This window comes from Setaria viridis, chromosome 8 (assembly GCF_005286985.2).
Source record: "Setaria viridis chromosome 8, Setaria_viridis_v4.0, whole genome shotgun sequence".
Taxonomy (NCBI): Eukaryota; Viridiplantae; Streptophyta; class Magnoliopsida; order Poales; family Poaceae; genus Setaria; species Setaria viridis.
Genome location: NC_048270.2, coordinates 5,896,303 through 5,911,625, shown reverse-complemented (window position 1 = coordinate 5,911,625; position 15,323 = coordinate 5,896,303). Strand labels below are relative to the sequence as shown.

The 15,323-nt window shown below is 42.0% G+C and overlaps 3 protein-coding genes across 3 annotated transcripts; 2 read left to right on the top strand and 1 right to left on the bottom strand.

Moving 5' to 3' along the window:
- Positions 1-1,441: 1,441 nt before the first annotated feature.
- LOC140220186 (uncharacterized) lies at positions 1,442-2,572 on the top strand. Its single transcript, XM_072290218.1, has 3 exons — positions 1,442-1,738; positions 1,859-1,939; positions 2,090-2,572. The coding sequence occupies exons 1-3, from the start codon at positions 1,442-1,444 to the stop codon at positions 2,570-2,572; spliced, it is 861 nt and encodes a 286-aa protein (XP_072146319.1).
- A 1,041-nt stretch (positions 2,573-3,613) lies between these two features.
- Positions 3,614-8,788, top strand: LOC117867013 (eukaryotic translation initiation factor 2 subunit gamma). The gene is made up of 9 exons (XM_034751323.2): positions 3,614-3,837; positions 4,333-4,473; positions 5,816-5,877; positions 6,030-6,142; positions 6,814-6,916; positions 7,284-7,511; positions 7,594-7,812; positions 7,929-8,189; positions 8,265-8,788. The coding sequence occupies exons 2-9, from the start codon at positions 4,368-4,370 to the stop codon at positions 8,565-8,567; spliced, it is 1,395 nt and encodes a 464-aa protein (XP_034607214.1). The 5' UTR covers positions 3,614-3,837; positions 4,333-4,367; the 3' UTR covers positions 8,568-8,788.
- Positions 8,789-9,258: 470 nt separating this feature from the next.
- On the bottom strand, positions 9,259-14,571 carry LOC117867012 (SWI/SNF complex subunit SWI3C homolog). Its single transcript, XM_034751322.2, has 9 exons — positions 14,414-14,571; positions 13,771-14,322; positions 13,108-13,673; positions 11,932-12,286; positions 11,763-11,836; positions 11,192-11,283; positions 10,927-10,997; positions 10,674-10,816; positions 9,259-9,864 (listed from the first exon to the last, which is right to left on the bottom strand). Exons 1-9 carry the CDS (start codon positions 14,439-14,441, stop codon positions 9,385-9,387), a joined length of 2,361 nt encoding a protein of 786 aa, XP_034607213.1. The 5' UTR covers positions 14,442-14,571; the 3' UTR covers positions 9,259-9,384.
- Positions 14,572-15,323: the final 752 nt, after the last annotated feature.

Sequence of the window (15,323 nt, the reverse complement as noted above, 5' to 3'; positions counted from 1 at the left end):
TGAATTAGCTGGAGCAACATACTTCACAACCTTGGACATGAAGGTAGGGTACCATCAGGTGAGAATGAAAGAGGAGGATGAGCACAAAACAACTTTCAAGACCCATCATGGTCACTACCAATTCAGAGTCATACCTTTTAGATTAACTAATGCTCCAGCAACTTTTCAGTGTCTCATGAATTCCATACTAAAGCCTTATCGCAAAAAGTTTGCTCTGGTATTCTTGGATGACATCCTCATATACAGCAGGGATTTGCAATCTCACACCATTCATTTAAGAGTTGTGTTGACCTTGCTAAGAGAGCATCGGTTCTACTTGAAATTGTCCAAGTGTTCTTTCGCTAAAGATCAACTTAAGTATCTGTGTCATATTATCTCTGGTCAAGGAGTAGCTACAGATCCATCTAAAACAGAAGCTATGCAAAGGTGGCCAATACCATGAACTACAACGGAACTAAGAGGTTTTCTAGGTCTCACTAGATATTATAGGAAGTTTGTCCAACAATATGGCATCATTGCAAAAGCACTGACAAATCTAGTGAAGAAGACACAGTTCTACTGGGATGCTGTAGCACAGAAGGCTTTTGAGCAATTGAAGTTGGCCATGTCGAATACACCTATTTTAGCACTGCCAGACTTCTCACAGTAGTTTATTCTAGAGATTGATTCCTGTGACACAGGAATTGGGGCAGTACTAATGCAGCAAGGCAAGCCAGTGGCATATCTAAGCAAATCATTGTCACAGAAACAACATCTTTCCATCTAGGAGAAGGAATTTTTGGCACTAATCATGGCAGTAGAAAAAAGGAGATCTTACCTGCAGAAGGAGTTCATTATCAAAACTGATCATAAAAGTTTATGTTATTTGGGAGAATAGCATTTAAAGTCAGAAATGCAAAAGAAGGCTATGACTCGTTTGATGGGTTTACAGTTCAAGATATTGTATAAGCAGGGCAAGCAGAACATGGTAGTTGATGCATTATCCAGAGTTGGTCATCTGTTGAATACTGAGATGATGTCAGAGACCAAGCCCCTATGGATACAGGAAGTCACTAATTCCTATGTAACAGATATGGAGGCTCAAAAGTTACTGCAACAACTAGCAGTCACCAGTCCTGATGAGCAAGGCTACTCATTACAACAAGGCTTATTAAGGAAAGGGCATCAAATCTGGGTGGGTAACAATTCTGCTATCAAAACTAAGCTCATAACAGTGTTTCATTCTTCAGCCTGGGTGGGAGGGGGGGGGGGGTGACATTCTGGCATTCAAGGCACATATATGAGACTCAAGAAACACTTCTGCTAGAAAGGGCAAAAACAGGATATAGAAATGTTTGTCAAACAGTGCCAAGTGTGCCAACAAGCAAAGCATGAAAATACTAATCCAGATGGCCTGCTACAACCACTACCCATTCCCAAGGGTGCATGGCAAGACATAACAATGGATTTCATAGAGGGTTTACCCAAATCTGAAGGATATGATACAATTTTAGTGGTAGTGGATCGGTTCTCCAAGTATGCACATTTCATTCCCTTACATCACCCATTCATTGCCCAGACTGTAGCTCAAACTGTCTTTGACAATGTGATGAAGCTTCATGGCCTGCCAAAGTCAATTGTCTCCGACAGAGATAAGGTTTTCACTAGTCATTTTTGGACTGAGCTCCTGAAATTGATGGACATTACTCTCAACATGAGTACAACATACCATCCACAAACTGATGGTCAGAGTGAAAGGGTAAACCAATGTTTGGAGATGTTTTTGCGATGTGCAGTCTATCAAGCTCCAAGAAGATGGAAGAAATGGTTAGCACAAGCTGAATTGTGGTACAACACTACTTATCACTCATCTCTGCAGTGTTCACCCTTCAAAGCAGTTTATGGGTACGACCCAAACCCCATTGCAGCACCTCCTAGTCGTGAGACAACAAACTCAACGGTGACTGAATGGGCACAAGAACGTGAAGCCTACAATGAAATGCTGCGCACACATTTGCTAGCAGCACAAAACTAGATCAAGACACAAGTTGATAAGCACAGGCTAGATAGAGAATTTCAGATAGGTGAATAGGTGGTCTTGAAACTGCAGCCATATGCTCAGCACTCGGTGGTCAATCGACCATCTCCAAAGCTGGGACTGAAGTATTATGGACCTTACACAGTACTAGAACGTATTGGCAAAGCAGCATATAAGCTAGAACTTCCAACATATGCAAAGGTATATCCAGTTTTCCATGTCTCTCAGCTCAAACCATTTACTCCAAACTATACTCCAGTATATCATACCCTGCCAAAAGTGTTGGATCCAGAGAAGGAAAATGTAGAGCCTGAATCTATTCTTGAAAGGCGATTGGTAAAGAAAGGCAACAATGGTGTGGTCAAAGTCCGAGTGAAATGGACAAATTTGCCGGCTGAAGCTACAACCTGGGAAGATGATAATAGACTTCGCGCCAAGTTTCCTTCAACCCTTGCTTGGGGACTCTTCAGATGGGGAGCTGTCACCACCTCAGCAGAGGCGACAGGCAAACCACAGGACGAGGCACCAGAAGATGAAGGCGCCAAGGATGAATGAAGACGTAAACATGAAAATGTATTTGTAATAGTCGATGACAGGTGAGCCCTGCGTGGCCAGCGCACTTGGGCTTAAGGGCCTGATTGGTTTGATGTCAAAATTCTAGCATGGCAAGCCAAAAGTTAGGCAAAAACTTGCCAAAATTTTGGTATGATAAATGGGAGATATGGGGGCAAAATTTGGTAGCTATCAATCAGGCGTACCCATTAGGGATGGAAATGTGGAAATGGATATCCGAATCCGTATCCGCTAAAATGACAAATATAGATATCCGTATTCGTATCCAAATTTAATGTGGTACTGAAATGGATATATCCGAATTCGTTTTTCCTGATTTTCTCTATCCGATTCCACGTTCGTATTCGACAATATCCGACACTATCCGTATGCGACCATATGAAACTATTAGTTATCTCTATAGCTAATGATAAATGATGTTACTTTGAATATTAATAATGATAATAGATCATTGAAACTATTCAAAATTTATCTTTATAACTAATAATTAATGATTTAATTTTATTTACTAATATTGTACCATAAAACTATTTAAAATTCATCTCTAATTTTAGTGACCAATGTCATTAAATTTAATAATAAATATATGTGAATATTAAATTTAATTTTAAATACTCTAGTTTATGTATTTATTAATAAAAATATTTTTATACAATTTTTATTATTCATTGATAAATGTTTATATTTATTGAAATATATATTTATCCATGTATTATTTTTTCATAAAGTGCACTATTTCAAATAATTATTAATTAATGTAACATTTTCATGAACGACCTTTATTTGCACTAGTTAGGTACTCGTATTTTAGTCTCTACTTGTAGAAAGATTTTGTAATTAAAAACCATCAACAAATAAAATAGGTAAATATTATCTTCATACGGAGTAAATATTCGATGGATATTCGAATCCGAGACATCCGTTTTGTATTCATATTTGAGAACATCCAAATTCGTATTTGTATTGTGTCTAAAATGCGGTAAAAAGTGCTATTCGCATCCGGATCCGAATTCCATCCCTACGAATCGTTTCAGACTTACCATTATCTTGGATTCAGAAACTTTGAACTGAGGCTCCAGTCGAAATCAGTCTGCCCTCTGAGATCAATCTTCGTCGCTGATTCTCTGCTGTGTGCTCACGCTCCCGATTGATCTCGCCGGTGAGCTAGGGGTAGTTACATTTGTTTGCTTGCGCCCGACTCGCCGCGCCACCGTCGCTGAACCGCCCTGTCCGCGCGCCCGCCCCAGGTGAGCCAGCACACCACCCTCGCCCTCCCACGGGGCCCGCGCCGCCGCGACTGCGACAGCTAGGGTTTCGTCGTCGTTGTCGTGGTCGTCGTCGTCGTCGGCGGCGGCGGCGGCGGCGTAGGGTTTTGGTTCCTTATTGCGGTCCATGGACGGGGAATTTCGTTCGCTCCGTTCCGTTTCGATCTGATCTGATTTGATATTGGGACGGGGAGAGGTGTGTCCTTGCAGTAATGGTGGATTTGTGGGAGACTGGGAGCTGTAAAGGCGACGCGGTGTAGTTTAGAATTGGTTGGGTGGTGATGATACTGATCAATAGACCATGATGTTGTTTGTTGTTGTTGTTGTTGTTGTTGTTGTTATAGTTAGGGCACTGTTGTGGCTAGAGCGGTAATTTATGGCATATGTTCTTTACTGGCACATTGCAGGCTGTAGCTCTGTTCCCCCAAACCACGCTTGTTTCTCGTTCACAGAGAACTGAATTTTTTTTCATTCCAGTTTTAGGCCCCAGTGTTACTCAAACAGAACTGAAGATGGCACGCCGAGGATTGATGGAGCAGGATCTGAGCAGGCTCGACGTCGCCACGCTGCACCCTCTATCGCCAGAGGTGATTTCACGCCAGGCGACGATCAACATCGGTATGGCTTATGCAGTTTTTTCTAGCAATGTCTTGACTTTTTCTTCGTGTGCCTGTATTGACATTAGTATTGCAGTACTGGTATCTGCCTATAAGTCCTCAACATAGTACTCCTGTGAGTAAACTTGCCAATGAATCTTAGAATCTGTGGTCACGGGATGGTTTGTACTGACTAAACCTTCTCACCTTGCTTATGAGTTATTATGACCTACATACCTCCATGAACTGCTGGAACAAACCTATAAGAAAAGATAATGTTCCTTGCATTTCTTTGGCTGATAGATCCGGTTTTGTAAAATTTGGATTGCTCAGCTTGTCAGCTTTAGGTGTGCTAGCCTTTAGGGAGTTCGAAAGGGTCTATCAGTTTATTGTATCTATACATAATTTAGGACCTAGAATAAAGCAGGTGGTCTTGGGTCTTAGTGGAATTTTATTTGTATGATAAATTTGTGTTTATTTAGTTTTAGATTTGAGATGCATAAATTTAGGAAGCCAGCAAAATGTCATGTGTTGAATTGAACTAGACCACCTCACCTTGCTTAGGACCCACAAACTTTCATTAACAGCTAGGGTCAAACCTATAAAAAAGATGATATTTCTTGCATTTCTATGGCAGTTTTCCTTTAATGGTAACATTTTGTCACATTTTGTCTTGTTCAAGCCCAAACTTTGGGGGGGGGGGGGGGGGGGTACATGATAATGATGTAAATTTCTGCCTGTGCTGGTATTTTATTTGTGCAATACATTTATATTACTTGGTTTTAGATGTACTCCCTCCATTCCAAATTATAGGTTGTTTTGGCTTTTCAAGGTTCATAGCTTTTGTTATGCACCTAGATATACGCTATGTCTAGATTCTAGCAAAATCTATGAACCTAGAAAAGCCAAAACGACCTAAAATTTGAAATGGAGGGAGTATTAAATTAGGAAGCCAGCACAATGTACACCTTTTTTTATATGTTTTGAAGTTTATTCATAGAATGAGAAGTTTTACATTGAAAATAGTGCCCAAATTAAAAATTTTCTGCTGCCTTTTCATATATTTGAGAAATCATGGAGGAAATCCTAACTTTCTATACTGCGATTGGTTAGCCTTGATTCTTTCTTTGAATAAAAGGGGATGAAAAATGTTGTTTCTGACTACTACGAATCTGCAATAGTAGATTACATATGCCAACAGAATATTGATTGGGCCATATAATTTGTCTTGATTTCCATATAACATCTTGCTTTTCTGTCTTTAATCTTATGTGGCTATGTGCATGCGTGAAGGTAAAAACTCCTGCAGTAATGCCGTAAGTTTATGTGTATATTCTAAAGAAAATCTCTTTTGGAATGTACAGGTACCATTGGGCACGTGGCCCATGGGAAGTCTACTGTTGTCAAAGCAATATCAGGTGTACAGGTAATATCGATAATGACATCATCAGTTCGTCATATGCTTTTTCTCTTTGTTCCTTTTACAAGTTCTGTAATACGTTATGTTTGATTCTATTTCTGAAGATAAATTATTTCAAATTGTGTTCAAGTTTGCTGATCTTCTCTTTTGATTTCCAGACTGTTCGTTTCAAGAATGAACTGGAGCGCAATATCACTATAAAGCTTGGCTATGCTAATGCAAAAATCTATAAATGTGAAGATGATAGGTGCCCACGACCAATGTGCTACAAGTAAGTCAGTCATACTTTTTTTTTAATAACATATTTGTCCTTAGATTTATCTCATGCAAGTCATCTAGCAGCAGCTCATAATTGTGGAATGTCTTCAAGGACAGTGTTTCCATATACATTATTGTTGCACTTATATTGAGAATGTGGGATCAGGTTAGGAAGCATCCATTTCATTTTCTTTGCACTAGTATGCTACATTGCAGAGAAGCCAGGTATAAGACTATTTAAATGTTCTTAACTCTAAAAGTAATGGTAGAACCAACGGTTGCACTTTTTTAGTTGACTGGTTGCCTGGTTGGTTGCTACCAATCGCTGGCTAGTGACTAGATAGCACTGTTTGATCTTTTTTTGTGCCTTGCTTGGACAAAACAGGAATTAAACTGTTGTTTCATATTTCGCAAGCAAATGAGAAATTAGGAACACCAATCATTTTATACTGAAATCCCAGTGGATGGAAACCTTGCCTGAGGTGATCTTGTGGTGATTCCTGTAACTACCTTGGAAAATTCTTTTTTTGTTCTTTGTAATAATGCTGTGTGTGTTAGCTTTTTCAGTACTATCTAGTGATGTATAAACCTTGTATCTGTTGCCAAATGCATTTATTTGTCTTGATTTCATATGCCAAGGCTATCTGGTTCTGGTGACCATGTTATTTATTATTACATATACAGGGCGTATGGCAGTGGCAAAGAAGATAGCCCTCTCTGTGATGTGCCAGGTTTTGAAAACTGTAGGATGAAGCTCCTGAGACATGTTTCATTTGTTGACTGCCCAGTATGGTGAAACCTTTCTCATATCAATTCTGTTTCACATGTCTACTTATGGTTCATATTCACGGATTCAGATCATTTGTTATGGTAGATGCTTGTAACTTTGCACAAAAAATTGTTTCTGTTTGCCTCCATTGATGTTGCCTTCATGCTGCAACAGCATTAAGTGATGTAATATGTAGATGATAATCGTTCTTCCCTCAAACTGGCATGTTGATGATCAATATAATTTGATAGGAAATAACGAACAGGACTTTGCAAGTTAAATTTTCATTAAACATTTGACTAGTGTTAGTGTCTTACCAGCTTCAGGATATGTTGATTCTTGTTTTCTTTTGATTTCCTCAGCAATCTATTCATCTCATGAACAGGGGCATGACATTCTCATGGCTACAATGCTTAATGGAGCTGCTATCATGGATGGAGCACTTCTTCTGATTGCAGCAAATGAGAGCTGCCCACAACCCCAGACATCTGAGCACCTTGCAGCTGTTGAAATTATGCGTCTTCAACATATTATCATTCTGCAGAACAAGATCGATCTTATCCAGGAAAGTGCAGCAATGAACCAGCATGAAGCAATCCAGAAATTTATACAGGTCAGTGCTGCTCCTTTGTCTCAGAAATAACAACCAGTATTTTATGAAATTCAGTCTGTTATAATTACATTCTTGTTATCAGGGAACAATAGCTCAAGGTGCTCCTGTGGTGCCAATATCTGCACAGCTAAAGTACAACATTGATGTTATCTGCGAATACATCGTGAAAAGGATCCCCATCCCTGAGAGGAATTTCACCTCTCCTCCCAACATGATTGTTATTCGTTCTTTTGATGTGAACAAACCTGGTTCAGAGGTTGACGAAATCAAGGGCGGAGTAGCTGGTGGCAGTATCCTCAAGGTATGTAATTCTTGGTGTTAAAATATGACCATCGTTCAGAAATCTATGTTTGTGCATGTAAAATACAGTATCCTTGTTCTGTGGAAGTGCATGATGTCTTCAATTCCTGTGTGAAGGGAGTCCTGAGGGTGAACCAGAGAATCGAAGTTCGTCCAGGCATCGTGATGAAGGATGAGCATGGCAAACTTAAATGCACGCCCATCTACTCAAGGATTGTCTCCCTGTATGCTGAGCAGAACGAACTCCAGTTTGCTGTTCCTGGAGGCCTTATTGGAGTTGGAACTACCATGGACCCGACACTGACTCGTGCTGATAGGCTGGTCGGGCAGGTTCTTGGTGAAGTTGGATCATTGCCTGATGTTTACATCGAGTTAGAGGTCAGTGATACCTTTGCTGGTTAGAATCACTAGTGTTTAAGCAGATGTTGCCATTTTGATACTCTTGTTTTGCAGGTGAATTTCTTCCTCCTAAGGAGGCTGCTGGGGGTGAGGACAAGTGGAACAGAAAGGGCAAGCAGGGTCTCAAAGCTCGCCAAGGGTGAGATCTTGATGCTTAACATCGGGTCGATGTCCACAGGAGCCCGCGTTGTCGCCGTGAGGAATGATCTTGCGAAGCTGCAGCTGACCGCACCGGTGTGCACCAGCAAGGGTGAGAAGCTGGCCCTTAGCCGCCGCATCGAGAAGCACTGGCGTCTCATAGGTTGGGGCACAATCCAGGCCGGCAATACACTCGAAGTCCCCCCCTGCCCGCTCTGAGTCATACACCACCTGTTTGACGTGAAGGATACAATTGAAAGAGTGGAGATGTGGCAAGGCAGAGAGCTGTTAGGAATGATTTTTGTGAGGTGGAGAAAACCTGAACATAAATATTATCTTCTTGGATTTTTATTCTTAATTTTGGTAGTTTTGCATTGTTATTATGTTAGTTAGCGTTTTACCTGGTGAGCGTAATGATAAGCTTTATATTGAATCGACCACTCTGTGTCTTCGGAGTAGTGAAACTTGCAGCTTTGCTCACAGCAAGCTGAGCACGAAGTATTTGCTCATCTGTTAGGGGTCTCGTTTCACATAACGCCCTCCACAACCTTTTAAAAACCATTGACATTTGAAACTGGTCAAAATTTTAAAATTAAAACTATACAACATTTTAAAACAAAACTATACATTACTTTTCAAATATTTAATTTGGGTGTACGAGTTCCGTGCATAATTTAGATTATAATCTCAAACTGTTGTTTTATAAATATATATTGCAATAGAAAATATTAGCAGAGCGCTGCAGATAGATCATGTCCAAATAATCAATTAATTTTGACTGGAGCGAACATTTGGCACCTCCAGGGGAGGGGAAGGCACTGACTAGTTTGGTTTGCATTACGACCTTCGTGATCGTGAACAACCTTGCGAATATCAAACAAACGGCGCAGCCCAGTGGAGTCACGGGACCTAATAAATAAACACTTATATGACCAACACAGGACACTGTCTAAATGAATTACAATGATGTGTTTATAAATCATATAACGCTACAGCTGGTGAAACTAAGCTGAGTAAAATTCTTATGAAGTATTCCCTATCCTGCACTAGAATTGTTTCCAGAAGACGATCTCAGCAACTGATGGTGGTTAGGAGTAACCGAACTGGGCATGCCAGAGTTGAACATGATGTTTGATGCCTGTGGTGATGGTTGAGTCTGGATTGCCGAGAGTGGAAGGCGAGGACCGAAAGAGAGCATCTGCGGCCGCTGATGCATGAATGACATCTGAGGCATCTGGGGATGACCATGTCCCTGCATGTTATTGGTGTATGCGGTTGGCATGCTGGCCTGAGGCATGGAGCCCGGCACACCCACTGGTCTGGGGCTCATGCTTACTGGATTTGACGGCATGGTGCTACTGCTTCCAGGCATTCCAGTAGAACCCAACATGGCTGACCTCATCCGGGCACGGTCAGCTGAAATCCGCTGTCTCACCCTCTCCACTTGCTCACATTCCTTCAAGAGCAAAGTCTCTACTTCCGCAAACTGCTTCAATTTCAACTCCAACCTCTTTAACTGTAAATTGAGTACCCATTGCAAAATTTTAAATATCAATAAAGCTATCCTTAGGAAACAGCCTCCTAAAGTAATTGTGAACAATGGTGTATCAAAACAACTCTCCATGCTGGTATCAGAATTTTTTGAATGTGCATGTTAACACCTTCACAAACACTTGGACTTCCCAGTGATCAAAGCAGGTTTATAACTGTACTTGGTTAACAAAGCCATCTATGGTAATATATTTGTGGACCTTTGGTGCTGTGACTAAATTCAACCTATCAAGTTTTTACAATCCTACTGTCCTTTGTCTTGTTATGTAAATGCAAACAATGATTTGACAAATATCAATAATCATTTCCAATTCATTGACCATATTTTAACCCTTTGGCTACTTTCATTTTGCCACATCACTATCATTGAAGACCAGCAATAAACAGGCCAGGGGTTACCATGGCTGGATTCTTCAGAACTCTCATCTGACTTGACTCCAACAAAAGGCTCATTACTACTCTCTAGTTTCTACTATCAAATTAGGCTACTAAACGAAACTTAGTCCCAGGGCGCCATATTGCCTTTTCTGAGCTATGATAAGTTTTTACAGAAAGAATATGAATATCAAAGGATCCACCAAGTCTTAGGCAGACTTTTTAAACCTAATCGCAGTTTTAATTTAATGGTAAGTCAGATGTCAAGGGACTCAACAATACAAAGACCGGCCATGCAAGTATGCAGAAATGCCCTCTCGTTCAGTAGAAATCAACAGCGCTGACTCACAACAAATGGGAAGTTGTGCATGCAAATTAGGTGGCAATGGTCAAACTAACCTGATGATTTATTACAGTAGCAGCTAGTCTTTGGACTTCACGTTCCTCTTGGTCCGCAAAGAGTTTAGACTTCATTGCTGCTGCTGACAGACCACACATGGCAGCATGTTTCACATTTTCTGGAGAAATGGCTGGTGAAGCACCTGTTTAAAAATTGATGATTTTCTAATATTAATTGTGAACAAATTCGAGGAATTTTGCTAACAGCACTAACTGTAAGTTTGTGACAGGAATAAAACATAAAAGCAGTTACCATTATGGTTGTGAAAAATAGGATTTGCACCATTGCCCCTGCCATCAGCATGCATGCCTTCTGAACTGAGCCTTCAATATGTAGGAAAATATTTGTCAGAAGACTCAGAACCTAACACTAGCAGAACGCATATGAAAGGTCTGGCTACTATACACGATGGAGAAGTTTCTACCTCATGTATGAGGACAATGTTGCATATTTGAAGTGATAAGGCTTTAGCGTTCACAAATGTATTGGAATAAAAGCATTCAGTAAGATGGCTAACCTGGGATCATCATCTCTTGTTAAAAAAGATAATGCTGCATGTGCGCATGATGCTGCAACTCTTGGTCCTATCGCAGAGGCCAAAAATGCAACCTACACATCATTTCTGAAAAGTAAGACTTGACACTATTGGGGATATGCAAAAAGAACAAAGCCTGATTTTATTTCTCGTTGTTATGAAGAAAGTATATAGGAGGGCAGAATGGTGGGGATTCCTGAGAACTACTTCAAGAATTTCATATATCAGGATATGCTGGGTTTTGATCTTACTGTACAGCAGCCAAAATGTTACCTACACTACAGTTCTGAATCGAAAGTGCATATCTCCCATGTAGCAAATTAGGATTGCCCCAAATATTCTGTTGGTAAAAAAATACAGATGCATATAAACTTTACTCAGAAGACGCCACATCAATTTCAAAGGTCGGGCAACTGTAGATACTAAAGCACATTATCCACTATTGCTACCCTAGTTTCCATGGCATCAGATCCACTTATCAGCTAAACAAATCATGCACTGGTTTTAGAAACAAAAAAGAGGGGAAGGGAGAGTAGGGGTTGTTCGGACTCACCAACGACATGACAGGATTAGAAGAATTAATGAATGGAAGCTCGTTCCCATGTCGAAAACTTTGAACTGGTATCCCTAAGGAGGGAACAAATCATCCACATTAGAGAAAGAAAGGAACAAGCCATATAAAAACAGAGTTCAGCTGATAGATAAAGTTAATGATGTTACACCTGAAGTGCTGCCATTTGAATCTAAATGTGGAAAACCATTGCTTTGTGCTCTAAATGGCATGGATCCATTCGATACCTCAACATTCTCTAGCAAACCATCTTCTACTGGAAGCCGAATAAAATGGTAAATACATTGTGCCTTTGATTTTGTTCCAACATGCCCTGCAATGTCATCCCAGTTGTCATTGTACTTCTCAATGCCCTCCAACAGCAACAATGTTTCTTCATCAGTCCATTTATCACTATCATTTTCCAATCCATCATTATCCCCATCCACTCTCTGGAAATCTAAGCTAGAATGCCCAGTAATATATCTCGCGTCATGGAAGCAATCAGAGCACAGAGCAATATCTGCCTGCTCAGCCAGTCAAAAGCACATGTTATTGCTTTTTTGTGAAGCATAAACAGTAGGGGAGACCCATACTGTGGTACATATATATTGTATATACAAAGAGTATGAGAACTGTACAGAGGCTAAAAGGCCATAAAAGGGGGGGGGGGTCCACAAGGAGAAATAGTTAAGAGATCATGCCGATTCTAGTCAGTTCCTTTATTCTTGGGGCTCTAATAAAACATCATCAGTAAACCCTTTCTGCCAAAAAGATAAGATGGGTATATTTGCATACGAACTGCTATTCCACAAAATTAAAACAAACTAAGGAAGCACAATGAGACATTCAAATAAGTAAACAAATCAAATAGTTCAAAGATATACTGTAAACCTAAAGCAGATAAAATCACATCACAAATATTAGACACTTAAATAAAATTCAGTATTCTAAATGTTCTTTCCAAAATTACAGTTGCCAAATAGTAAAATAGTAATATAGGCTCCGAGCACATTTCGGGCATCCAAGATTCGAGAAACCTTATGTGAACAACCACTAATAAGCAGACTAAGCTCGAAACAACAAGTGATGGAGGTTTAGAATTCAGCAACAAATCATAGTCTTTCATTCCACATTGAACCAAGGCTTAGTCAAGAACATGCTAAGTTGTGAAGCATGACTACCTCATTTTACTGTGATGTAGTATCAGAATCTTTGAAAGTTACGATATTTTAGCATGTTCGCACAATGGAAATGTATGTAAGTAGCACTTCAAAGATACAGACACGGGTTTTGTACACAGGACATACATGAGAAAACATATAAATAAAGGTACAAAGAAGCACACCTCCTTTTGTGATCGGTAATGCAAACTTGGCAAAGGCTGTAAGCAATAACTGCAAGAGCTTTCAGACAAACGCTCCCTAATCTTCCCGTCCAAGTCTGCAAATGCAGCATCAAAATCCACCAACTCCGAATTTGATGAAGATGATGCCATCGAAGAAATGTCCTCCGCTTGGAGGCTACATTTCGGCCGGTCAAACAAAACCAGACCATCGATTGATTTCAATGGTGCTGTGAGCAATTGCAATTCCCCTGATGGTTCCTCTCTTAGAAGCGATGTTGCCATCCTCAGGCCGCGGTGCACTGACCCAGCTGCAAGGTAATTAATGATCCCCCAAGTGTCCAAGAACCTAACGATCCTACTCAGATCATACAGTTCACCTGTGTTCCCAACAAGCCCCTGGCACTCGGCAAAAGCAAGCCTCTTGCCTGGGTTCTCCAAGTACTTGGCGATAACTTTATTCCTTAACATGGCGTACTTCTCCGGGGTGTGCCCTGGAGACTTCCCTGTAAAGAAGTGTGGAACCACCTGCCTTTCCAGCCTATGCACAGTCCCGGGGGAGAACCAATCTACAAACGACAAACCAATTCATCGGTACTTAAATTCGCAGCTGTTTCCTAGTACATCTCAGCAATCCATGTTTACGTCCGAACGGAAAGTGCAGACCTGAGTGCTTTGGCACGACATGGAGACGACCGTGGAACTGCTTGGGCACGCCATGCCCCTCCATTAGGGGAGGCGGGGTGCACACATACAAGGACGTCTTGTTGGGGTCTGTGGTGAGGGATGGGTGGTCCGGAAGCACCCCAGAGAGCACCTGCAGCTGCCCGTGAGAGATGTTCTCTAGCACCGGCGGCGGCGCCGCAGCAGTGATGTCGCCGGAATAAGCAGATCGCTCGGCCGCGATCAGGGCGAGGACGGACTGGTGCGGCCGGTTGACCACGCGGCGCTTCGCGGCGGGGAAGGCGGAGATGGGCTCGGCCGTGGGCAGCACCTCCGCCTCGCGGTGGTCGAGCACGGGGTCCTCGGACGCCGCGGCGGCGTCCGCGGGGGCCTCGTCGTCGTCGGCCCCGTCCCCCGCAGCGGCGTACTCGTCGTCGTTCGCGGCGGCGGAGTCGGACTCGTCGGAGTGGTCGGCCGCGGCGGCGGAGGAGGTGGAGGGCTTGGATGGGGACGCGTTGGAGTTGCGCTTCCGCTTGCGCCATTTTAGGCGCGAATCTGGGAGTTAGGGTTAGGGAGCGGGGGGAGGGAAGGGTTAGTTCAGGAGATGAGAATTTAGAGGTTTCGAAAGAGGGCTGGAAGCACGGACCTGATGTGGATGAGGCCTTGCGCGGCATCGTCGGCGGCGGCGACTGCGGCGGAGGACGACGACGAGGTGGTTCGAGAGTGACGGGGAGTGAAGACGCGGGCGGGTCGGAACGGGTCGACGGTGAAGGAAAGGGAAGCACGTGCGTGGCACGCTGGCGGCTGCTCCGGCTTCCGCGTACGCGACTTGTGCGGCCTAGTGGGCTTGATTGGTTTAGAACTGGCCCAACTCTGGAATGCGTCGGTATGTGGCCTACTGAATTCTTACAACTTAGGCTTCGGAAGAACAGGGTGCACCGTGCAGCATGGGATGATTGTAGGCTTGGGGAATTTGATGTGAGAAGGGAAGTTTTGACCCACACAGCCACACTTATGAGTTCAAGTGAGCATACAAGATGTTTTAAAAATTTAAGATTTTCTGCACATAAAACATAGAATAAATTGTGTTATGTCGATCCCCTTTGATGGGAAGCAAATTTCTGATGTTTCTTTATTTTCCCACCAACACATCATCAAGCGAGAATGAGTCATTATCCTTATGATTGTTACAGCATTCCCAGTGGATGCAACCCGATTGCCTTGATTCATCCTCACGATTGTTGCGGTCGCCCCTCAGAATCGCTGTTAGAGTCGCCTCCCGAACCACATCCGAAACAGACCGGGTTTTCATTTCTGGAAACGCGTTGTATCCTCGTGATATTTTCTAGATCAATAGCTATCATATACATAACTTATTTCAGCATAAATATCACATCCATACTTCGATAATAGTACAAATTTATTTATTACATCCCAGAATATGAGAGTATGAACTGGTACAAGCCCCTTGGGCTAAACGTCACAGATAAAACCAACACAGCGGAAACTAGTTTCTGGCAACGCCTCCATCTTCACGATCATCTCCACAGGCATTC